Source organism: Lepisma saccharinum, chromosome 28 (genome assembly GCF_977018435.1).
Source record: "Lepisma saccharinum chromosome 28, izLepSacc3.1, whole genome shotgun sequence".
Classification (NCBI taxonomy): Eukaryota; Metazoa; Arthropoda; class Insecta; order Zygentoma; family Lepismatidae; genus Lepisma; species Lepisma saccharinum.
In genome coordinates, this window is record NC_139256.1 from 35,870,878 (window position 1) to 35,891,640 (window position 20,763).

A 20,763-nucleotide genomic window follows, 5' to 3' on the forward strand; every position below is an offset into this window, starting at 1 on the left:
AGCTATTTTTGTTGTTTAATGTCGCTTTTCTGCCACTTTTAGCCAATCGCGACGATGGGATCAGTGATGATTAGATTAAATTAATGAAGGGCCACTAACTTGAAGTGTGAAAGACATGATTCATTTCTTTCGTCACACGCAATGACTTTCCCATACTCGAGCCGAAACTCGAACCGCGACCGCAATATACTGTATTATAATTAAAACGGTTAAGTTCTCTTGGGAGTAACCAGTAATTTAACTTTTAGAACGCAGTTTTAACCCAGTGCTAACCAGTGTCATGAAAATTATTTCGTGTAATTTTCACAAATTGTACAATTTGATGAAATTTATCTATTTTTTTTTTTTTTTAGTTATTCCATCCTTATTTCCATTCATTCAATCAATTTTAGTATTTTTGTAAATTGTTTTCAATGGCTCAATGTAAATAATAATAATAACAATTATTATTATTAACGAAGGTTTCTGATCACGATTTTCAAATTTTATGACGTGAAGTAAAGTTAGTATGAAAAAGGCAAAGGGCTTGGCAACACTGCACTCACATTGTTAAAGTCGAAGTCCTAATTCGAACGCCACTTTACTTCAAAGAAAGTTCCGAAAGATCAGTTTCTCTCTGACAAGCATATATCAAGTCCACGTGCAGCCCAATATATTCTCTCCTCAACCCATTCCCAATAGCGTCCGTTTTATGAACTGACAGTGTTTGTCAAGACCACGTGGAGTAAATGAGATCATGAGCGTAACTTGGGACCTAATTTTGAGAGAGCAGAATTAAACTTGGGCCTAATTTTGAGGGGGGCAGAATTAAACTTGGGCCTAATTTTGAGGGGCAGAATTAAACTTGGGCCTAATTTTGAGGGGCAGAATTAAACTTGGGCCTAATTTTGAGGGGCAGAATTAAACTTGGGCCTAATTTTGAGGGGCAGAATTAAACTTGGGCCTAATTTTGAGCGGGCAGAGTCAAACCTGGGGCTTAACTTTGGGGGAAGAGACTCGAAAAGTTTTTCCATCCGATAAAAACAATGTCCAGGATTATTTGCTAAATAACCGTGACATTTGCGAAATCACAAATATTACTCTTTCTTACTTTGCTCCTCAGATCCTCTAACTTGTAAATTTTAATAAATCCGAATTTTGGGGGAGGGGGTCAAGTGCCCCTTTGGAGACCTTAAGAGTGTAACGTCTTCGCACTTCGTGTCTAAGCACGGCAAGTAAAAGTGACAACAGCGCTTCTAAGAGAAACAGGTGCTGGCTCGACACCAGATACGCGCCCGGTCGGCTTCCTCTCGAACTAAGTCAAAGATACCAAACTGGCGTTCGAATAAGGACATCAACTATACAGGCATTAAAGCTGATCTTAACGCATGGCCTACAGCGTTGAAGAAATGAACCGTAGGTGGATGGAGATATTGTAGAATTGCGATATGTTTTATTACTAGCTATCTCGCAGACTAATCTTTTAATTGCAAGAAAAACCGCTTCGTTCTCGTATACGTGGCTCGTATATTCATCTGTCAAAAATTTCGCGGGCCGATTAACATCACCTTTGCGAGGAAACTTCCTCAACGCTCAGAAGTGGGCGTTTTAACTGTCCCGTAAAAACGTCAATGAATTGGTCCTTGCACACTAAACTATTCCACTCAACGTGCCAGCTGGGCGAAAAAAAAAGAACAAACAAAAAAAAAGCCATAACAAACCAATCACGCATGTTTACTTCCAGGCATTGTCCGCATGCCAGTGTATGTGAGAAGTTGGTCGACATCGGTTCGGCGTAAAGTTTGTTGCGCGAAAGCTTACGGAAGTAGGGGAAGTAAGAACAATTCCACTCCCACAAATGCAGTTTCATTCCCTACGTAGTCTCGTAACTTTCTCCCGAGGAAGTTAAGAAAGTTCGTGTACGTACATTCTAGTCTTGTGCAAGCAGATGGCTTTGCCGACACGACACGTCACGTCCTGCTTCTCAAGGCCACGAAGTTTGTATCCACACGTGAGACAAGTTGGTCTATTATGGTCTTCGTTGAGGCTTGCCAGGTTTAGAATCAAACCTCAATCGGAGTGGCTCGGTCAATGCTTGGAAGTGTGTTACTGGCACAGCTGCTGAAGAACGTGAACTCGTCGCTAGTGCTTTGGTGTATGTGTGAGCGTGTCAACAAAAGGATTCGTCTGATTCTCGTACTGTTATCGACACTGAAGCAATGTGCATTGTGTACACGGGGAACCGGAACAGATTAAAGAATGAGAAGAACGCGCGTGGTGGTAGTTTTTTTCACCTGCGTAAGTTTCGTGATAATACTTAGCTATTCCATGGACAATGTCTGGTTCCCACCGCTTCGTAGACCCGCACCTATGAGTCAAGATCCGCTTTATCCATCGAATCTACATCTACTTGACCTTCCACGGTTCCATTACCTTATCAATAACAAAGTCTGCAATGATTCGGCTAATGTTTACGCTATCATGATCGTTACGTCATATGCAGCGGACGTAGAGACCCGAAGTACCATACGACAGTCGTTGCCTAGCAACGTACTGAAACAACTCGGAGTGCGGCGCGTTTTCCTATTGGCTGTCAACGACCGCCAGCCTCAAAACTACGTGTCGCAAGCAGCGCTTCTCCACGAAAATACACGTTTCGGAGATTTAGTGCAAGGGGATTTTAAAGAAGCTTATAGAAACTTGACGTACAAGCATGTGATGGGACTCCAGTGGACGACAAGGTACTGTCAGCAAGCTCGTTATATAATAAAAATGGACGATGACATTGTGATCGATTTATACCAGTTAATAAGTTTATTGAAGGGACTATTTGTAGAAGGATATGAAGAAAACAATTTCATGCTGGGGTACGTTTTACGTGGCATGAAACCTGTACGTGAACCATCCAACAAATGGTTCGTAACTCGCAAAGAGTACCCAGGTTCATCATACGACCCCTTCTTATCGGGGTGGATGTACGTAACAACGCCTGCTGTCGCAGAAAAGCTTGTGGAACTATCAAGTGAAGTGCCTTATTTTTGGATCGATGACGTCTACGTGACAGGGATTTTGGCCAAAAAGGCGGAAGTGAACCATCGTGCCATAAATGCTCTTTTTACAGTCCATTCCGAGCACCTCGAGTGCTGTTTAGACGAGGCGTACGACAGTGAAAGTTATCAGTGCGACTTCATTGTTGGGCCTAGTGGCAATGATATGGGTCTTATGAGGAGATATTTTAAACACGCTGAAATGTGTTATCACAAGCAGTGTGATCGACGACCAGTGAAAAAGTCCATCAAGAAGATGTGTGTGGTGAAAAGGAAATCTTGGTGGGCCCCAATGGTGAAGGGAAAAGGGGAGGTACAATCCTTAAGAATGTTCTGACATATGTTAGCACTTTTATTTGTACAGTCAATGGCAAAGATAATAGTAGGCAAATTATCCATCACCATTATCATTCCCTTGTAAGCTGTTTTAAGGTACATAATTCTGTTGATGCAAAGCAGATATTGTCCTTTGCTTATTGATGTTTTTATTATTTCAATTCATGAACATCACATTTTGAGAAACAGACTAAATGAAAATGGTGGAAAATTCGCCTACTGTTTCCATTGCTGTTGGGTATACTTGCTTCTGGTTTTTCAAGAACGGATTTTGGTAAAAATCTGATATTCCCCGGACACCTAATAACTTCTTCGTTTTGACATTTGTACTTACCTATCTGCTTCACGGAACATTCTTTACGGTGTATTCACGTTTTTCGTCCCGGAATCGGTAGGAAATTTAAAGAAACAAATTATTTTCGTTTGACATTTTTGAGTTCAAATTTCCCACCGAATCCGGGTCCGCCCCTGGGGTAATTGACCTACCGCCCCCAACAGTTCCGGCTCCCCGGCTTTCTCTGTAGACTCCCTGTTAAAGGCATGTTAGAAATTGACCAGAGTCACCTGCCCCCAAATGAGCCCCAAACTTTTAAATTTGAAGAAATCCGTTACATCACACAAAACACCTTCCAGATGTTAGACAATGCTACAGGAACTTATTACCGTAAGTAGTTTCTTCTGTAAAAATGAAGAAATCTGTCCGGGGAATATCAGATTAGTACCTGGTTTTTATGTTAAATTTGTTGGGGAGTTGATTAGGGTAGAATCTCTATAGAACTAAGTAGATTTAAAAAATATATTTTAATTAGCCTTTTAGATACATTTGGGTACTTTTATAGATTCCTGATATGCAGTGGCGGTGATTAGGGGGATGCAGTTGCCCCCCCCCCCCCCCCCAGTTTTGCACTTTGTAGAATGGGGCACCACATACACCCCAAAATGAAATTTTACAGCAGACATTACTTGATTGACCGAGTTGGTCTTTTAAGTCCACTTTATGCACAATAAGGCTAATTGGTACTGGACCCCCCTACAATTTAGTGGGATCTGAACCACTATGTGCTGCCACAGGGTATCGAACCTGGGACTCCTTGATTACAAGGCGACAATGCTGCCATTGTGTCATCGGGGAGGCCCATCAGACAGTTACTTGATATGAAGCATTCCAGAAGATGATGTACACGTTATATTATCATTGTTTATTGATCTGGTGTTTTAAGTCCACTTTATGCACAGAAAGGCTAATCGAGTCTGGACTTACAGCTTGAAGTGGAATCTGAACCACTTTGTGTCTCCACCGGGTATCGAACCCGGGACCCCTTGATTACAAGACAATGACGCTACCACTGTGCCACCTGGGAGGCCCCTTTATCATTGTTTAGAACCTTTCCACATGCCCAATATGAAATTATACTTACAATTAAGTCCCATTGAGTACAATACTAGAAAATTGCAATAATTAAAATTTGTTCAAAATATTGGTGTGTAAATATTGTTCTCTAATCATATGCATCAATTTACCAAGAAATTTGCTTTAGAATATTCAAGAATCACATAAAAATATTAAGATAGAGGTTTTGTAATCACAAAATATAGTTTTTCATTGAAAATTTGTGCAAAATAAAAAGGAAGTTTGAATTTTGCATAATTTCCAGGATAATTAGACTTGTCAAAAGTGTTGCGCAGCATTTTTGCAGACTCCGTTAAAGAATAATATGCCGGAATAGTATCAGCAAATGCATTCCAACAGATACATACCGATACCACTGGTATCAGAATCGGCTCAGCCCTACTTGTAGTATTTTCTTTGATTCAGTGCGACTTAGATGAAGGCAACAGAAATTAGCAGTTTGTGACTATGTGCCTTTTCCCGATCACCCTAGAATTGTTAATTCCCTACACCATTAATGTATTCTACTCTCAATTAGTAACTGTATTACTGTTGCCCAATTGTTGATCTAATGTGACACCACTATTGAATAAGACTGTAGAAGGAATGAAAAATTTGTTGTAAATGTGGCACATAATACTTACTTCGGTATTATAGGTACATAAAAACATTAGTATGTTTCAAAAAACCGACTGATCTATTGAAACATAGGCCATAGAAAATAGTATTCCCAGTTCGACTACTGAAAACATTAGGAGTATAATTCTGTCACTGAATATGGTAGGTTTATCAACACCTACTGATGTTAAAATGGTAGACTGAATTTTCATCAGAATTCTCCGATTATAAACTTTACATTGTAGAAGGCACTATGTTTGAAAGGTGCACTTCTCAGTGGAAATTGTTTTGCTCAACTTCACATTCAATTTGCTTCAATAAAACACTGTGTCTGCCACTCTACTTAAATTTAATCCTCATTGGCCTACTCCAACAAAACTCTTCATCGATGCTACTGTACATAGTTAATGACATTATTCTCAGTTTTTACACATTTTAATACTCAAGTTTGAGTTTTAAGTTCACTTTGTGTACAGACTGGACCTACAGTTCAAAGTTGGGTCCAAACTATCAGTATTTGGCTTACAGTTTAAAGTGGGGTTCAAAGCATTAGGACTGGACCTACAGTTTAAAGTGATAACAACAAAGTTATAACAACCGATATATTGGGAAATGTTATCATCTAAGTGTTACCCAGTCCTTTTACTATTATTCACTTGTATGTTCCGCAAAACACATTTTTTTTTGGTTAATTATCTACCTCTTTCACTTAACTGCATTAAGAATGAATTGAATCTGTGGGAGAGAACACATGCAAATGTCTCCAGCTGGAACTTACGAACCTATGCATGTATTGAATAGGCTGGTAGAAGGAATGAAAAATATGTCTAGACACATTAATATTAGCCACTGACAATTTCTTTTTACTTATAATTCGCAATAAATTAGCACATTATCAAGTTTTCTCTGTATAGCATTATTAGGGAAATTCCCAAATTAGGGAATTCTGTCATATATTTATTTATATATCCCACATTCCATTTTGTCTTGAGTTTGTCCTGTCTTCTACTCTGTAGTTAGAAGTTTTTTTTTTCTGTGAAGTCATTTGTCAATAGTGACAGAGTGTGCCAATGTGAAGTCAAATAAATTTTCAGTAATATTAACCAGTATATATAAAAGAAGTTAACTGCAATATTCATGTTTTCCCCACATGCAAAATATGTTTAGAAGTTTAAATTAAGACAAATAAGTTGACTAAATCATTGCCTGTTCATATATTATCTGGGAACAATTATAAATCACCAAAATTAATTATTTTATGTATGGTCTGTTTACTAGTAAGCATGAGGCATATCATCATGTAAAAAAATAATTACCCCAGCATTGGTTGTGAGCACAGCGTTCACTTTTAATTTGCTTACATTTCATGTGAATATGTGGCATGAGCCCAAACATGTTCAAATAATAATCCATAAAAACAGAATATGAATGGCACTCACCTTATTTAGGGAGTATGTTGTTAATTCATAGCATTATTTCAAAACATGTTTAACATATGGTTTATTATACAGGGTAATTCAAAATGAATGGTGCAACTTTACAGTTATTATGACGTAACTATTTATGATAGAAAATCAAACAAGGCCTCAATATAAAGAAAAACTCTGAACGTTTTCTCCTCACCAAGTGGGCTTATTCTGCTTGCCCGCTGTTCCACCAGGATCGCCACTGTTGCAAAATGGCTACTGACCCGTATTAGGTGTTGAAGCTATCAAGAACTGATTCACTCACAATGATGCAAAGACATTTCCACATGCATTTTGGTAGTAATGCACACGTTTCACCTTTTCAAAAGATTTGCCAAAGTTACAACTGTGAATTGTTGGTGTCTTCGAAACCATGGACAATGACTTGCTGTCTCGTGCATATCATGTACATGATTATCGTTTGGATGTTTACCGCATTACACGTGGTTGCCATGTTGAATTTTTGTAATGTGAGTAAAACTTCCACAGTTTTTCTTCATGCTGATGCCTTGTCTGATTTTCTATCATAAATAGTAAAGTCATAATAACCGTGTAAAGTTGCACCATTCATTTTGAATTGCCCTGTATATGCTACTATATGCACAGTGTTCCACAGATGCATTCTTCAATTCCAAACAAATCTCCAATTTATCAAACATGTGCCTATGGCACTTCCATTAAGGCAGAAGTGGCATAACTACTTCTGTGGACCTACTCTGCACTTAATAATGATCTAAACACAACAGAACCTCCTAGTAGAAATAGTTTGCGAGAAGCATTCTGGTGCATTTCCTTATGCAGCATCCTCTTACTTTAGTAAGGCACACAAAGATCCTCCTTGTAAAATTTGGTCTGTTGGTTACATAAACCGGACACAGAAATTTTTCCATTGTAATGACACCCCCCCCGAGCAACACCCCCCTGAGCTGGACAAGTGTTAGTCGGCTGATTCCTCTCGACACCTCAAGAACCCAGTGAACGCATCACTATATTGCCTTGGGTGCTATTTATATGGAAGCAACAATGTGAATTTACATAGTCATTGAAATCATGCTCAGATTATGAAATTCCTCAAAATCCATCAGCTTTCAAGAAAAAGGAGAAAACACAAAATATTGCAATAACAATATGCTCACCTGTGGCCAACCTTGTTACAAACACAAGCAGGGCCGCTGTTAGGGAACGTGAGGCCCTGTGCGAACTATATCCGCGAGGTCTTTCTGTAATGTTAATATATAGATAACATCCGTTTCTTGTAAAATTCTTCTCCAATGCCAACCTAGTTATTAGAATTGTGTAATTATTACAAATTGTTAAGCACGAGTGCGCGTTCGCAGTATCGCTGTTTAGCACCAATAACATTTAAAATTTGGCAACCAGCTTTTAATAATGACTTTTGCTGATTGAGACTTTGTTTTAGCGATAGAAGCCCTAGAAAAAAAAATATTTTATCTTGTGTGTTCGCAGCCATGTACTGCAAATTTACCCCTGTTGTTGATATGTATTTTTTCTGCCAGAAAAATGCACTAAATAGTAAATAGAAAGGGGATCATGACAGCCAGAGCCCTAGGGGGTGGCAACTCTGGCACTCACCCCAGGCCCCGCACCCCGTGCTAGATAAAAATAATTGTGTGCATTCTTTTTACGACTTTATAGCATGTTGGTGCTTCCAATTAAGTAACTATTCTGATGTAACCTGCATTCGTATATTATTTTGACATACTTAAACATATCCAAAATTACTGAAATCATAAGCAAAGTATCTACTACATAAAGAGTGTGTTCAAAATATTTGTATAAAAAATACTTAACATATATGGTTTGTTTACTTATAGAATGAAATATGATATGGAAATATTATTTTATGGAAACAATGTAAATTCACTACAGTGTCAAAATTCAATGAAAAGTAAAGAAAACAATGTTATTGGATATGATTAAATATTGCTACTTTTTAGTTAAGTAACAATATGATATTGAACATTCCCAGCTTTGCAATGAAATATAATGAACGTCATACTAGGCGTACATCAGATTGATTGATTGATTTGTTGTTGTACATGCCCAGAGAGGCTAATCGGTACAGAGTTTAAAGTGGGATCCAAACCACTGTGCCTTGTGCCTCCACCTGGTATCAAACCCGGGACCCCTTGATTATAAGACGACATACATCGGAATCAAAACGAAATAAATATGTAATAGTGTTTACATTATGATTTTGTAGGACACCTGTACTTCAGACTAAGGAACAAAAATTTAATAATAATAATAATTATTATTATTATTATTATACGTCCCGTGAATAGTTTATGCCCCATGCCTTGTAATGCAAGATTATGCTATGCCAAATACTTAATGACATACAGTATTCGTTTCAAGACCTCACGCTAGTGCTGCTTTTCCTGTGAAATCAACAGTCCCTGTTGCTCATCAATAGTTATGTTTTTCTGCAGTCTAAATTCACATTCAGTCCATTTATTAAGGCATTGAATTTGACTTTCCAATCATCGCAGCCTTCATTTACTAGCATGACCCCACCCTTGTCCCCAAATAGCTTACAACAAAAACAGACTATATTATCTTTACTCTTCGAGTACACCAACCACCTTCTGTCAACTGTTTCCCCATTTTGCATAACACGCTTATAATGTTCAGGTAAAAAGTGTCGATTATCACCATTAATCGAGCAATCATAATTTATGATGCGAATAGGGCCCCTTTGAATGATTGAATCAAATTCGGAACTGTTTAAAACTGACAGCCACTCACCTGGATCTAAAAGCAGAGGCAATCTGTCACTGGCTCAGAAGATGAACATGAAGCATACTCCTCCTTGCAAATAATTTCCCACATTTGGCACCTGGTTTACAGACGAGCTACATTTAGGGTCACTGCCGCCACTGGTACACACGACTTGGACTATATCACGAACACACTCCGTAACATCACCATCAACACTAACACTAAAGCCCTTGACATCAAGTGTATCTACATTATTTCAGTTTATCGTGGCAAAATTTGAAATTGAAACTGTAATTACAGGCAGCAAGATTTTTCGAAGGCACCCTTCTGACTTTTTAAAAATACATCCTTTTTTTCCCTTTTTCTTAGCCTCTTGGAATCCAGATTCAAATTTACAAAATTTGTCCCGTTCCCTAGACATTCTTATATTCGCGATTCTACACTCCCGCATGCACTACTGTGTCAAACAAGATATGACTCGAACTTTGTTGACACTTCGGCGTGGTTGTAAAGTCGGGCAAAATCTGGAAACGTTCCTTCTCTGGGAAGGATTTGAGAGGCAATAAAAATAAAATACTCATATCTCCAGATCTTTACTTCTATTTCATCTCCAGGGGCAATATGCAGACCCAAGGTCCTTTGCCTGCACACCGCCTGCCCTGAGAGGCCTGTTTCTGAAGCACCTCTTTGGAAATGGATGGAGTTGTAAATTTTGATGTCAGAGGGAGGAAAGCCCGCGGAAGAAAACACAGTACACCTCTGATTACAGTGTGAAATAATTTGTGTAATTGTTGTTGTTGTATTAGTGTGTTCCTTATGATTTATTTTGTAGGATTCTCATTTCATATCTAAGTTTGCAACATAAATACTGTCGTCAAGTACAGTAAAATGCAATATTAAAGAACTGATATTGTTCTACATGTTTCCTTCCGACGAGAAGTTGCAAAAAAAGTATTGAGAAGACAAATTTGACGTGCCAATTTTTTACGAGAGTGCTATACAAGAGCTGTTTACAATATGAAGTGCTTGGAATATCACCAAATAAGGACTAAAGATTGACGCCCAAACCTGTGTTGCGAATTGCTTGCTTAAAAAATCGGGAAATTACTATACATGCAGCAAAGCTCAAATTACAACACAATGAAAATAAATTCTTGGAAACTGAGGTTTGCTTAAATGCTGCAGTCACATTTCAGTGCATAAAAGTGACAGGCAAATTGATTGTGCCAGCAATGGGACTGTTCTCAAACTATATTTATGGCTACTTTTCTCATTTTACATCACTTTTCTGCCTCTTTAGTTAAATTGTAACGATGAGCATGAATGACGCTTACATAAAATTGAAGAAGGAACACTCACAAATGAACATCCAAGCCCACGCCAGGATTCGAGCGAGTGCATTTTTTGAGAATTAGATATTTGAATAGTAGGTATTTAAAAATGGGATGATAGGAGTGAAGCAAAAGAACCGATCTTATCTATAATTTCGAAATTCTTTACAGTAATGCTGCTACAAACAACTCCGTGGCGCAAGAGCCGTCTTAGGGACACAGCCTGCCTATCACCTTTTCTATGGGTGACCATGGTGAGCACATGGAATCCTCCCATCACCACTATTTTCTAGCTTTCAAGACTGGAGCCAACTGCTACTGCTTCTTTTCAAGTAGTTCATTAATTGTTCTCACAATTCTGGGTTAATACCGAAATTTTGAGAGTTTGTACTGGGAATCGAACCCGGGACCACTCATACCAAAATCTGACAGTGCTAACCTGTAGACTTCGCGGGAGCCCACTTCACAGTAATAGGTACGCTTAAATTTATTTCTTTAATATAAAATAACTTTCTCCTAATTTCATCTAATCACCATTCATCATCATCGCCACGATGAGGCCAAAAAACAGAGAAATGCATTTTTTATCCTTTGGGTGCCTATTTGCCTACTTGATTCAGAGGTTTTTGCTGACTACAAATCCGCACCCCTACTCATTATTCTCGAAAACAAGAGTGTTACATGCTTTGCACTAATGGAGTATGAAACGCTCGGTAGACGGTTTCATCTTGCCATTAAAGACACCCAGCTGCGGTTGTAGACCCGAGGGATTGTAGTAAAGAGCCCAGCGGACCTTCAAGGCTTTGATGTCGACTCTTGTTTTCGTCTTTTCGCTGAGGGGCACACCATCAAATTTGTTGTCCCCTCAGTTTCCAGACAAATAACCATTTTATGATGCCTGTCCTCGGTCAAACATTAGGCAGGATTTCTTCCACAGGAAATCAGGGAAAGTTGGAGTAAGAAATGGGTCGTTGTTCCTTGTCGGAGAATTTTCACTGGTGGCTTTACATGAAAGGACAGAGTTGTCCATTACCAGAAATACAACTTTGTTATGATGCAATTTTTCTTTTCACAACAATTATGTGTTTCTTCCTTCTATTCGAGTGCAATTGCACTTGCACAAAAATTGAACACACAACCGATTTGGAAGCGCGAGGCCCTGTGCGCTGACACACGTCGCACACCCCTAACGGAGGCCCTGAATACAAGCAACCAATGCCGGGTTAATGAATTAGAACTGTGTAGTTCCAGAATTGTTGTTATGAATAATTTAGTTATTGTGTATACCTTTTAGAGCATGTATTAAAGAAGTACCACATGATATGCAATTCATTACAAATATTTATGTATTAAACTAGACTAGATAATGATATTAACAAAGAAATTATTCAATACCATTTGAGATTATGTCAAAAAGGTTTTAAGTAACTGAATTTAAACTAGAACCTTACTTATGCTAAATCATATGATACTACTGTTTGTAATATAATTTAACCATAATTTCTTTTTATTCTGTTATACATCACCATGTTCAAATATAATTTTCAGACATTGCACAAGGGATTATATATGTTTGGATGGTTTATGGCTGTCATAATTTAATCTTACATTACAGTGTTTATATGGATATGGAAGCATAATTCTTCATAAATATAATACTGTTCTTTTGAAGTTTTTTGGTGCCAATTGATGTAATGTAGAAACTTGGCAAAAAATGCAGATTAAAAAAATGAATGCTACTTGAAGTCTGTTTGCAGTACAGTAAAACCTCGTTAAGCTGGACTTCGCTTAATCCGGACAGGCAAAAAAAAAAGAAAAAAAAGAAAAGCAGTATGCAAGATTTTAGATGTAGCTAGAAGTCAACAGTTGCATTCGTCATATTGCTCCGTAACAGCTAAGAATATGTACGGTACATTTACATGTTACTGTACTGTATAGTGTATTTAGGCCTATGCCCTTTAAATACACCATAATAAATGTGTTTTGTTTCTATAAACAGAGTTTTAATGCACTTTCTACTGTTCTTTTAGGTTATTGCAGTTAATCTGGACTTTCGTTAAACCAGTCAAATCATCCCCCCCCCATTAGTCTGATTGACGAGGTTTTACTGTATTGCTTTGAGTAAAAATATGAAAGTTTCAATTGCACACCACATCTTAAAATATATATTTTTACATATCAACACTGTATGTATCAAACTAGTGTTTACAAATATGTAAAAATCTGCATTCATACATTTATGAATTTAATAACATTTTGTATACAATATTTCATGATTCTCTCCAGCCTTTTGAATATTTTGAATTAAATTCTCTCAGTTTTTAGCCATAGGTAGTTTTCTCTTAGTCATCAGACTTTCAGGTTTAGAGGAACTCTGTTACTGCTTACGGAATAGTTAATTTTTTGTATTTATGTGTATTGTTTTTCTTCATTTACTATTTTTTCCACTAACAATATGGCCTCTATTTATCACAAAGCGTTGCTGCTAAATCCTCCTCTCTGAGAGGAGTTGATCTCATTGTCAAAAAAAAGTATTATTGCAAAATAATGAAAAAAGCTGAACTTGGTGCTGTTGAAATTAAACTAAAATTACTATTTCAAATATTCACATTATACTAAAAATAAAGAGTATAGGTATATTTATATATGTATTTACTAGTCAACATATTTTAAATACTGTTATTAAATAATAACATTATGTTACCAATTTAATAGTCTATAACAATGTTGAACATGTATAATTTCATTTAAACCTTGTAAATAAATCTTTCTAAATTCTTTTTTGTGTGTTTGTAATTTATCATAATTCAGTAAACATGGGGATCTAAAATACAGTGTAACCTCAACTACAGAGTACTGTAGCCAAAAAACTTAAAATACAGAAAAATGTAAAAAAAAGTGTGTTGGCAGGGGGGTGGGTTGTAAAAGTACAAGAAAATAAATAGGAACAAAAGGTTATGGTTTCACTGTCCCTTGAAGAAAATTGGTAAGTAGCATTGGGGGTTCCAGTAAAACTATGCACCAATCTGTTTCACATTGGTGCAGGATTACATGTTAATAAGATTTTTTCAAACAGCTGGATTGTTATGCCCAGCATGCAGTCTGCAAAAGTGTTATGTTTCAAATTGTGTATCACATATGGATAGTATGGATCCATAAAAGGGAAGTAATTTTATGAACATGTTGATCGCAGGAGTATACAGACTTTCCACTCAATCAAAGTAAGTCTTGTGGAAAAAGTTAGTAACTTTTTTATGTATATTTATTATACAGCCGTGTATTCTATTCCCCAATTATGAATTAATTATCTAAATGTCAGTGACATTGGTTCTACATTAGCATGCACTATTTGACTGGGATGACTTAAAGGGTTTTCAACCCAATAGGGTTTTGGTGCTCTCTCGAAACATAGTGTTACAATAAGTATACTTAGAAGTACTAGACAATGGTTAACATTGCATGCTACTGTCTTAACATCACTGTAATTTAACAAGACAGTATATGTGTGTGTATGACTAATGTACCATTACATTCCACTGTACACATTGGGTCGCATGACTTTTTGATCTCACTGTACTACAGTGTGATTACTAGCGCTAGGATATTGATGACCTTAAAATTGTCAAAAAATGACCTTTCAAAAATGCATTTATGACCTAATACATGCAAGAAAATGCCCTATAAACTTAGAAAAATGACCTAAAAATTCTAAAGGATCTGTAGAACCGTTTTATAAACTACCAAGAGAAATTCAAAATACAAATCAACGTTACAGTATCTATCACATGTTCATTGCGTATGCGTACAAGTAAGAAAGTTCACTTTTTGTCATATTTTACACTTTAAGTACTGAGTTGCAGTACACAACAAAAATTATATGCAAATATTCAAAAGTGAATGATTGTCGGTTGTCGGACAAGAGAGCCTTCCTTGTACATGGAAAAACTTCTCTCGATTTCCACCGACAAAAGAGGAGTGTACTTGAAATGAACAATATCAATTGCTGTTAAGTCACTTTCATTCCATGGAGTGCATATTGCTTTCCTGACAAAAAGTCCGATGCAGAGCACAAAACTTTGTACCCCTTGTTTTTGAACAATAATTCATCTGGCAACAATGTATTTATTGATAGTGGTAATCACATTGTTTGAGCTGAATTGTTACACAACAGCTTGTGTCAACAATTCTGCACAGAATTTCTTTGTTTCTTCAAAGACAGTCGTTCATAACTGTGCTGAAGGCATTGAGACGAGGGTCTGGAACCTCTCTGCTTCAAAGGGTTACATTTGCATGTAAAATGCCCCTTCTTTCACCAAAATGTAGAAAAATATATAAGATGACTTTTAAAAGGCTGAAAAATTGGTTTATAAAGTTTAAAAAATGACCTTACTCCAAAAAGGGGCAAAAAATGTAAAAAAAAGCCCTAACAAAGGCATCCCAATTTATTCACTTACGTATAAAACACGTTCCTATCTACTTATGCAATGTTTCTGCCTTACCAACAAAAAAAAAAAAAAAGATGCATTTGCATCAAAATCCTAGCAATAGTCATTACTCTAGAGAAAAGACAAAATGCAAGTGTAATTCCATGACAAGTTTCAAGGCTAGATTTTTATGGCATAATTATCCATGGAACAAAATACAGATATCCCAAAAACTATAACAGTAGCTTCTTGTCTTAACCCTAGGATGCATACCCAAAAATATTTACTACTTTACATAGGTGGGGGTCTGGTAGACCCCATCAGTTACAGTAATTACAAATACATATTTTGTCTACAACAAGATAAGGAAATCAAATATTAATGTCATTTTGAGATATCCACATGTATTTTATCACAACTTTTACAAACTAACTAACTCTCTGGCATCACAAAACCTGAAGGTTTATCGCCGAAGCAACATAAAACGTCCACCTCTCTCTGTCTTGCGCACTCCCAATCCAGTTATTACTATCTACACCAAGTTCTAACAGATCTATTCAAACATTTACCTCCCATCCTTTTACAAACAAACAACAAGATTTGTGCAATATAATATTTCATCACATATTTCTACCATAATGAAATACTCCCATGGGTCCTTTGGCGTGGTAGTTATAGTTCCTGGTGCAGGTCCAGGGGCATTGTGAAGCACATTGTGTTGACGAGTTTGTGCAATAGGTTCAGGAACAGAAGACCAATTTGTACAATTTCTTCTGGTCAAAATAGTTGAAGCAGCAGCTTCTGAATCCGAAGAAAATGCTGCAATCTCACCACTGCCTAATTCACTTTCAGCTGAACTCGATGTTTCGGAGCACATGTCCTGGGTATTTTCGAAGCATCCTCCTGCATCACTGCCCTGAATACTTCCTTCAGAGGATAAAACTCCATCTTCAGCAAGCCACTCAGAGACAGATTCACTCTAATTACCATCTTCTGGATTCACAGAACGCTCATTCTTCCTTTTTTTAGAACTCATTCTCACTGGTTGAAACAAATAACTTGAAAAAGCTCCAAATCTCTAAATCACACTCATAGGATGCAATACTAACACAAACCTGCCATGATTCAAGTATCCTATGCATCTTTGATATTACATACATAACTTATTTTTCAGCAAGAAAGGTGACAAGTTGTAAATAATATTGGTGATGCACAGCAAAAGTGCTACCGGAAGAAACATGACAAATATAATAGTATGTGTTTCTTCTTCTTACAGCAATGCGGCCAAATAGGAGTATAGCTTTATAGACGAATATTATGAACTAGATGTGAAGCTGATTCATTAGCGCATCTATGAAGCACCTGTAAAAATACGATGCTAGAGTTGAACGAGAGCAAAATGCATTGCTATGATAGAACTAGTGCCTAACATTACAAAAATGTATTATTTCTTGTTGGGGTCTGAACGACCCCATGTATGGAAACATGGGATAATAATACAAAATAACAAAATTCACAAAAATTGTTATTGGTACGGGGCTATAATTTTGTACGTTATAAGAACACATTCAGATGTAAGATGTCACAAACACTGAAGAACTGATGCGCATTTTTTGTATCAGAAGATGCTTTAATATACTACGTGGGGTCTGAGAGACCCCACATATGCATTCTAGGGTTAAAGAAAACTTATGTGTTACAAAAAAAATAAATAACACACCCATCTTAACTTTTCCATAAATAATTTAATTAACACACACTAGCACATTCTGTATAAAATAGCACCTGTGAATACTGCATACAAAACATTCAGTTATATACATGTTTATGAGCCAATAAGATACAGAAATTTGAAGTAAAATATAACAAACACGAAAACAACAAAATAATATACAAAGGTTTCATTCAGTTCACTTGCAGAAATTCAGTCAAGTCACCACTTCCTGTGCAGAGATTCTTCACATTGAAAATGCTTTTTCAGAAGATGAACACCCCACTTCCCCTTAAAAACTATTCTGGTGCACCTTATTCATACTTTTAGATATAGCTTTTAAACATAATCGTATCATACCCTTAGGTATGAAGGATCGAACCAACCACCCCTCATATACTTATTCAGGAATAAGTATATGATTTGTACAATAAAACCTTCATGCTCAGAGGAGAGTCTTACTCACTAAAGCTGGCCTGATGAAGATGGCCTTAGAGTTACACTAACAAACAACTAGAAATGACAAACACTCCAGATATGCTTATTTTGTGCACTAACTTTTATTGGAAAGTTCGTGAATGTTGCTTGCATGAAAGCCAGAAAACTGTATGTAACATTAGCTTATATCACACCAGAGCACCTTCGTAACCACTATGTAAAGGTCATGTGGGAAACTGTTCAGTTATCACTGAAGCAAGAACTGTATGAAACTGGAAAAGTTCAAAACCTTAATTGATTAGGTTCTTTCTTCTTGGGTGGTGTCCATGGGAAAGTCTATCTGACTTTAGACATTGGGAGGAAGGTTTACACAATAGAGCAGCATGTATCTTCTTCTTTTTATGGCATGAATAATGGGATGATTGCATGTGAAGCATATGTGCATGAATGTGGGACAACGATGCACTTTTTCCGGAACAGATTTGGGAAAACTGTAAAATGAAACTGCTGCAATCAGATGATCTTGTAGAAGCTTCCAAGGGGTTTCTTCTCTGTAGTTGCATGTTTACATCGGTGCACTTCTTAGAAACACTGTGGCATGACCAATTTAGGGGGGGGGGGAGATCATGTATTTTTCTGGAATGCGAAGTATACAGGAGTGAGTGTAAACACTAGGATTTTTCCTTGGTAGGTTTCTGCTTTTCGTCTTTGTGGGGTGAAAAATATGTGCAGGTGCTTGCTGAATAATTGGAGAAATTTGGAGATCATCCCGGAGAAGCAGTGTCTGGCGATAATCGCTACTGGAAGTCCGAGGAAGATGAGGAATTATTGGCGGAGACAAATGCTCACACTCGCATCATCACGAGATTCGATGCATCGCCACCTTACATAAAAGGAGGGACGCTGCGTGACTACCAGACAAGAGGTTTGAACTGGATGATCTCTATGAAAATGGCATTAATGGAATATTGGCCGACGAGATAGGTTTGGCAAAAACTCTTCAAAACATTTCTCTCTTGGACTACATGAAGCATTACCGCAGTATTCCAGGTCCTCATATTGTAATAGTCCCCAAGTCCATGTTGGCCAATTGGATGAACTAGTTCAAGAAGTCGTGTCCAACTCTAAGAGCAGTGTGCCTCATTGGAAATAAGGAAACTAGGAATAAGTTTATACAGGAGACCTTGGTGCCTGGGGAGTGAGGTGTGTGAGTTACCTCATATGAAATGGTGATCATAGAAAAAGCAATCTTCAAGAAGTTCAATTGGAGGTATATGGATTGATGAAGCACACGGAATTAAGAACGAGAAGTCAAAGCTGTCTGAAAACATCCATGTCATGTGCATGTACATATACTTAAAGTGTACAAACATTAAAACTATATTTACATAATATACCTATATTATCACAGAATATGCCACAAATTCAGAACAGTTTTTTTCATGTAAATTACCTGGTACTGATTTTGGTCAGGCTAAAATGCATTCTTCCGGTTACTTGCTTTCATATGGTCCATGTTGTTCTTTGATTATCCACATGGTATCTACTATTTCACCCTCCTGTAATAGGACAAATGCACTGTATTATTACAGTGTGCATGTTACTAAAGATGGAAGCAAATTTACACAGTTTTTCACTCACTAACATTCTGTAAAGTTACCGTTTTTAAAATTAACTTAACCTTGTCCATTTTTCATAAAATTTTTATTCAACGTATATTCAATGCAATAAATAATATACAGGGTGTCATTTTAATGGCACCCACGGACCACATATTCGTATAAGGGACATCAAAACAAACAACTTTTCTCAGTAACATTTTTCTCGTTGGTGCATCAATTCGACGCTACAGTCATTTAAAAATGACCGTTTTGCCGCCTCGATGCTGGCAACACAACATTTAATTGTATCTGTGACGTCATTTCCTGTGGCGAAACAGCGCACGGCAGTGTTGCAAGGAACACACAAATTTTGTGAAAAATGACAAACTACCAACCACATTATTAGCTGTAAAACGAAGCGAGAAACGCACCCAGTAAACCAAACACCATAGCCTACCAGCCAGAATCAGCAGTCATCTCAGGGGAAGGGGGAAGTGAACCAACGATATGAGAAATGGTAAAAAACTTATTCAAAATGAAGTGTCAATATCGGATTTTGTCTCAGCCTACATGTCAAATATCAAAAACAATAAATTTTATTGGACTTACAGCTTACATGTGGCTGTTTATGCCCAGCTACATGTCAATTATATCTGCTAATCTCGTTGCAAGTGGTCACGGTGGCTCAGTCGGTAATGTGTCTGACTACCATGCTCAAGGTCCCGGGTTCGATCCCCGGCCGGTTCAAATCTGGGAACTTTTCTAATGGAAGTGGCTCCAGCACCCACCTAGCGTCGAATGTCATGGGTACCTGGGGGAAACCCGGGGGGGGGGGGGTAAAGGCAGTCAAGGGCGTGATGCTGATCACATCACCCCCGCTCACGAGCAGATCAAGAAAGTGTGGGGCGTTACCCCACACCCCCTATATGCCTTCATGGCGTAGTGCTAAGCACAGGGGAGAACTTTACTTTTTTTAATCTCGTTGCAAGGTTGATATCTACAGATTTGTGTCCAGATGCCTTGTGGTACTTTTGTGCTAATAACGGAAGTATCCGAGGTTCACGTTGTTACATTACGGCTAAAACACATACAACCACAGTAACAATCTAATGATGGATCAGTAACGAATATACTGCCCTGTTCATAGCTGCAAACTATTACATGTGCATCCGGTGCGTAGATATACACAGTTGTCGGAGAGTTTGTTTTATTACTATTTATATCCCTGCATTTTCCACCATTTTTGTCACATGCCTCATAATGCCCTGAATAAACATTATATTATGTGTTGCTTACTTTGGAATTTTGAGTTCTTTCATTTCTATTTTGTCATCTGTTCAGTGTGTCACAGACAACTAGTATCAGAAGGATGAAGTGGATAGACTAAATTGTAGATACCAACTTGGTAACTAGATTTGCAAATATTTGACATGTAAGCTAAGACAAAATTCGATATGACTACTTCCACTTGAATTCTATTTTCTTTCTACCATTTTTCGTATCGGTTGTTGACTTTCTTTTAGGTTACAGGATGTGCTTTCTTGTTTTGTTTTACGGCACATAATGTGGCTGATTGTAGCTATGTCATTTTTTCACAGAATATGTGTGTTCCTGGCAACCCTGGAACACATCACTTCACGACGGGATACGACATCAGAAATGCAATCAAATGTTGTGTGT

The 20,763-nt window shown here is 37.4% G+C and overlaps 2 protein-coding genes and 1 pseudogene across 2 annotated transcripts in view; 2 read left to right on the forward strand and 1 right to left on the reverse strand.

Annotated features, from left to right (window-relative positions):
* The first annotated feature begins 1,759 nt into the window (after positions 1-1,759).
* On the forward strand, positions 1,760-12,874 carry LOC145980976 (beta-1,3-galactosyltransferase 5-like). The gene has a single exon (XM_083114065.1). The coding sequence runs from the start codon at positions 2,239-2,241 to the stop codon at positions 3,361-3,363; it is 1,125 nt and encodes a 374-aa protein (XP_082970191.1). The 5' UTR covers positions 1,760-2,238; the 3' UTR covers positions 3,364-12,874.
* On the forward strand, positions 11,083-18,842 carry LOC145980897 (SWI/SNF-related matrix-associated actin-dependent regulator of chromatin subfamily A member 5 pseudogene; annotated as a pseudogene).
* The window catches only part of LOC145980545 (acid phosphatase type 7), a 62,519-nt gene continuing 58,814 nt past the window's right edge, over positions 17,059-20,763 (reverse strand). Inside the window, exon 10 of the mRNA XM_083113563.1 lies at positions 17,059-19,041. Coding sequence (XP_082969689.1) covers positions 18,976-19,041 — 66 coding nt within the window. The 3' untranslated portion in view covers positions 17,059-18,975. The remainder of the gene's footprint in view (positions 19,042-20,763) is intronic.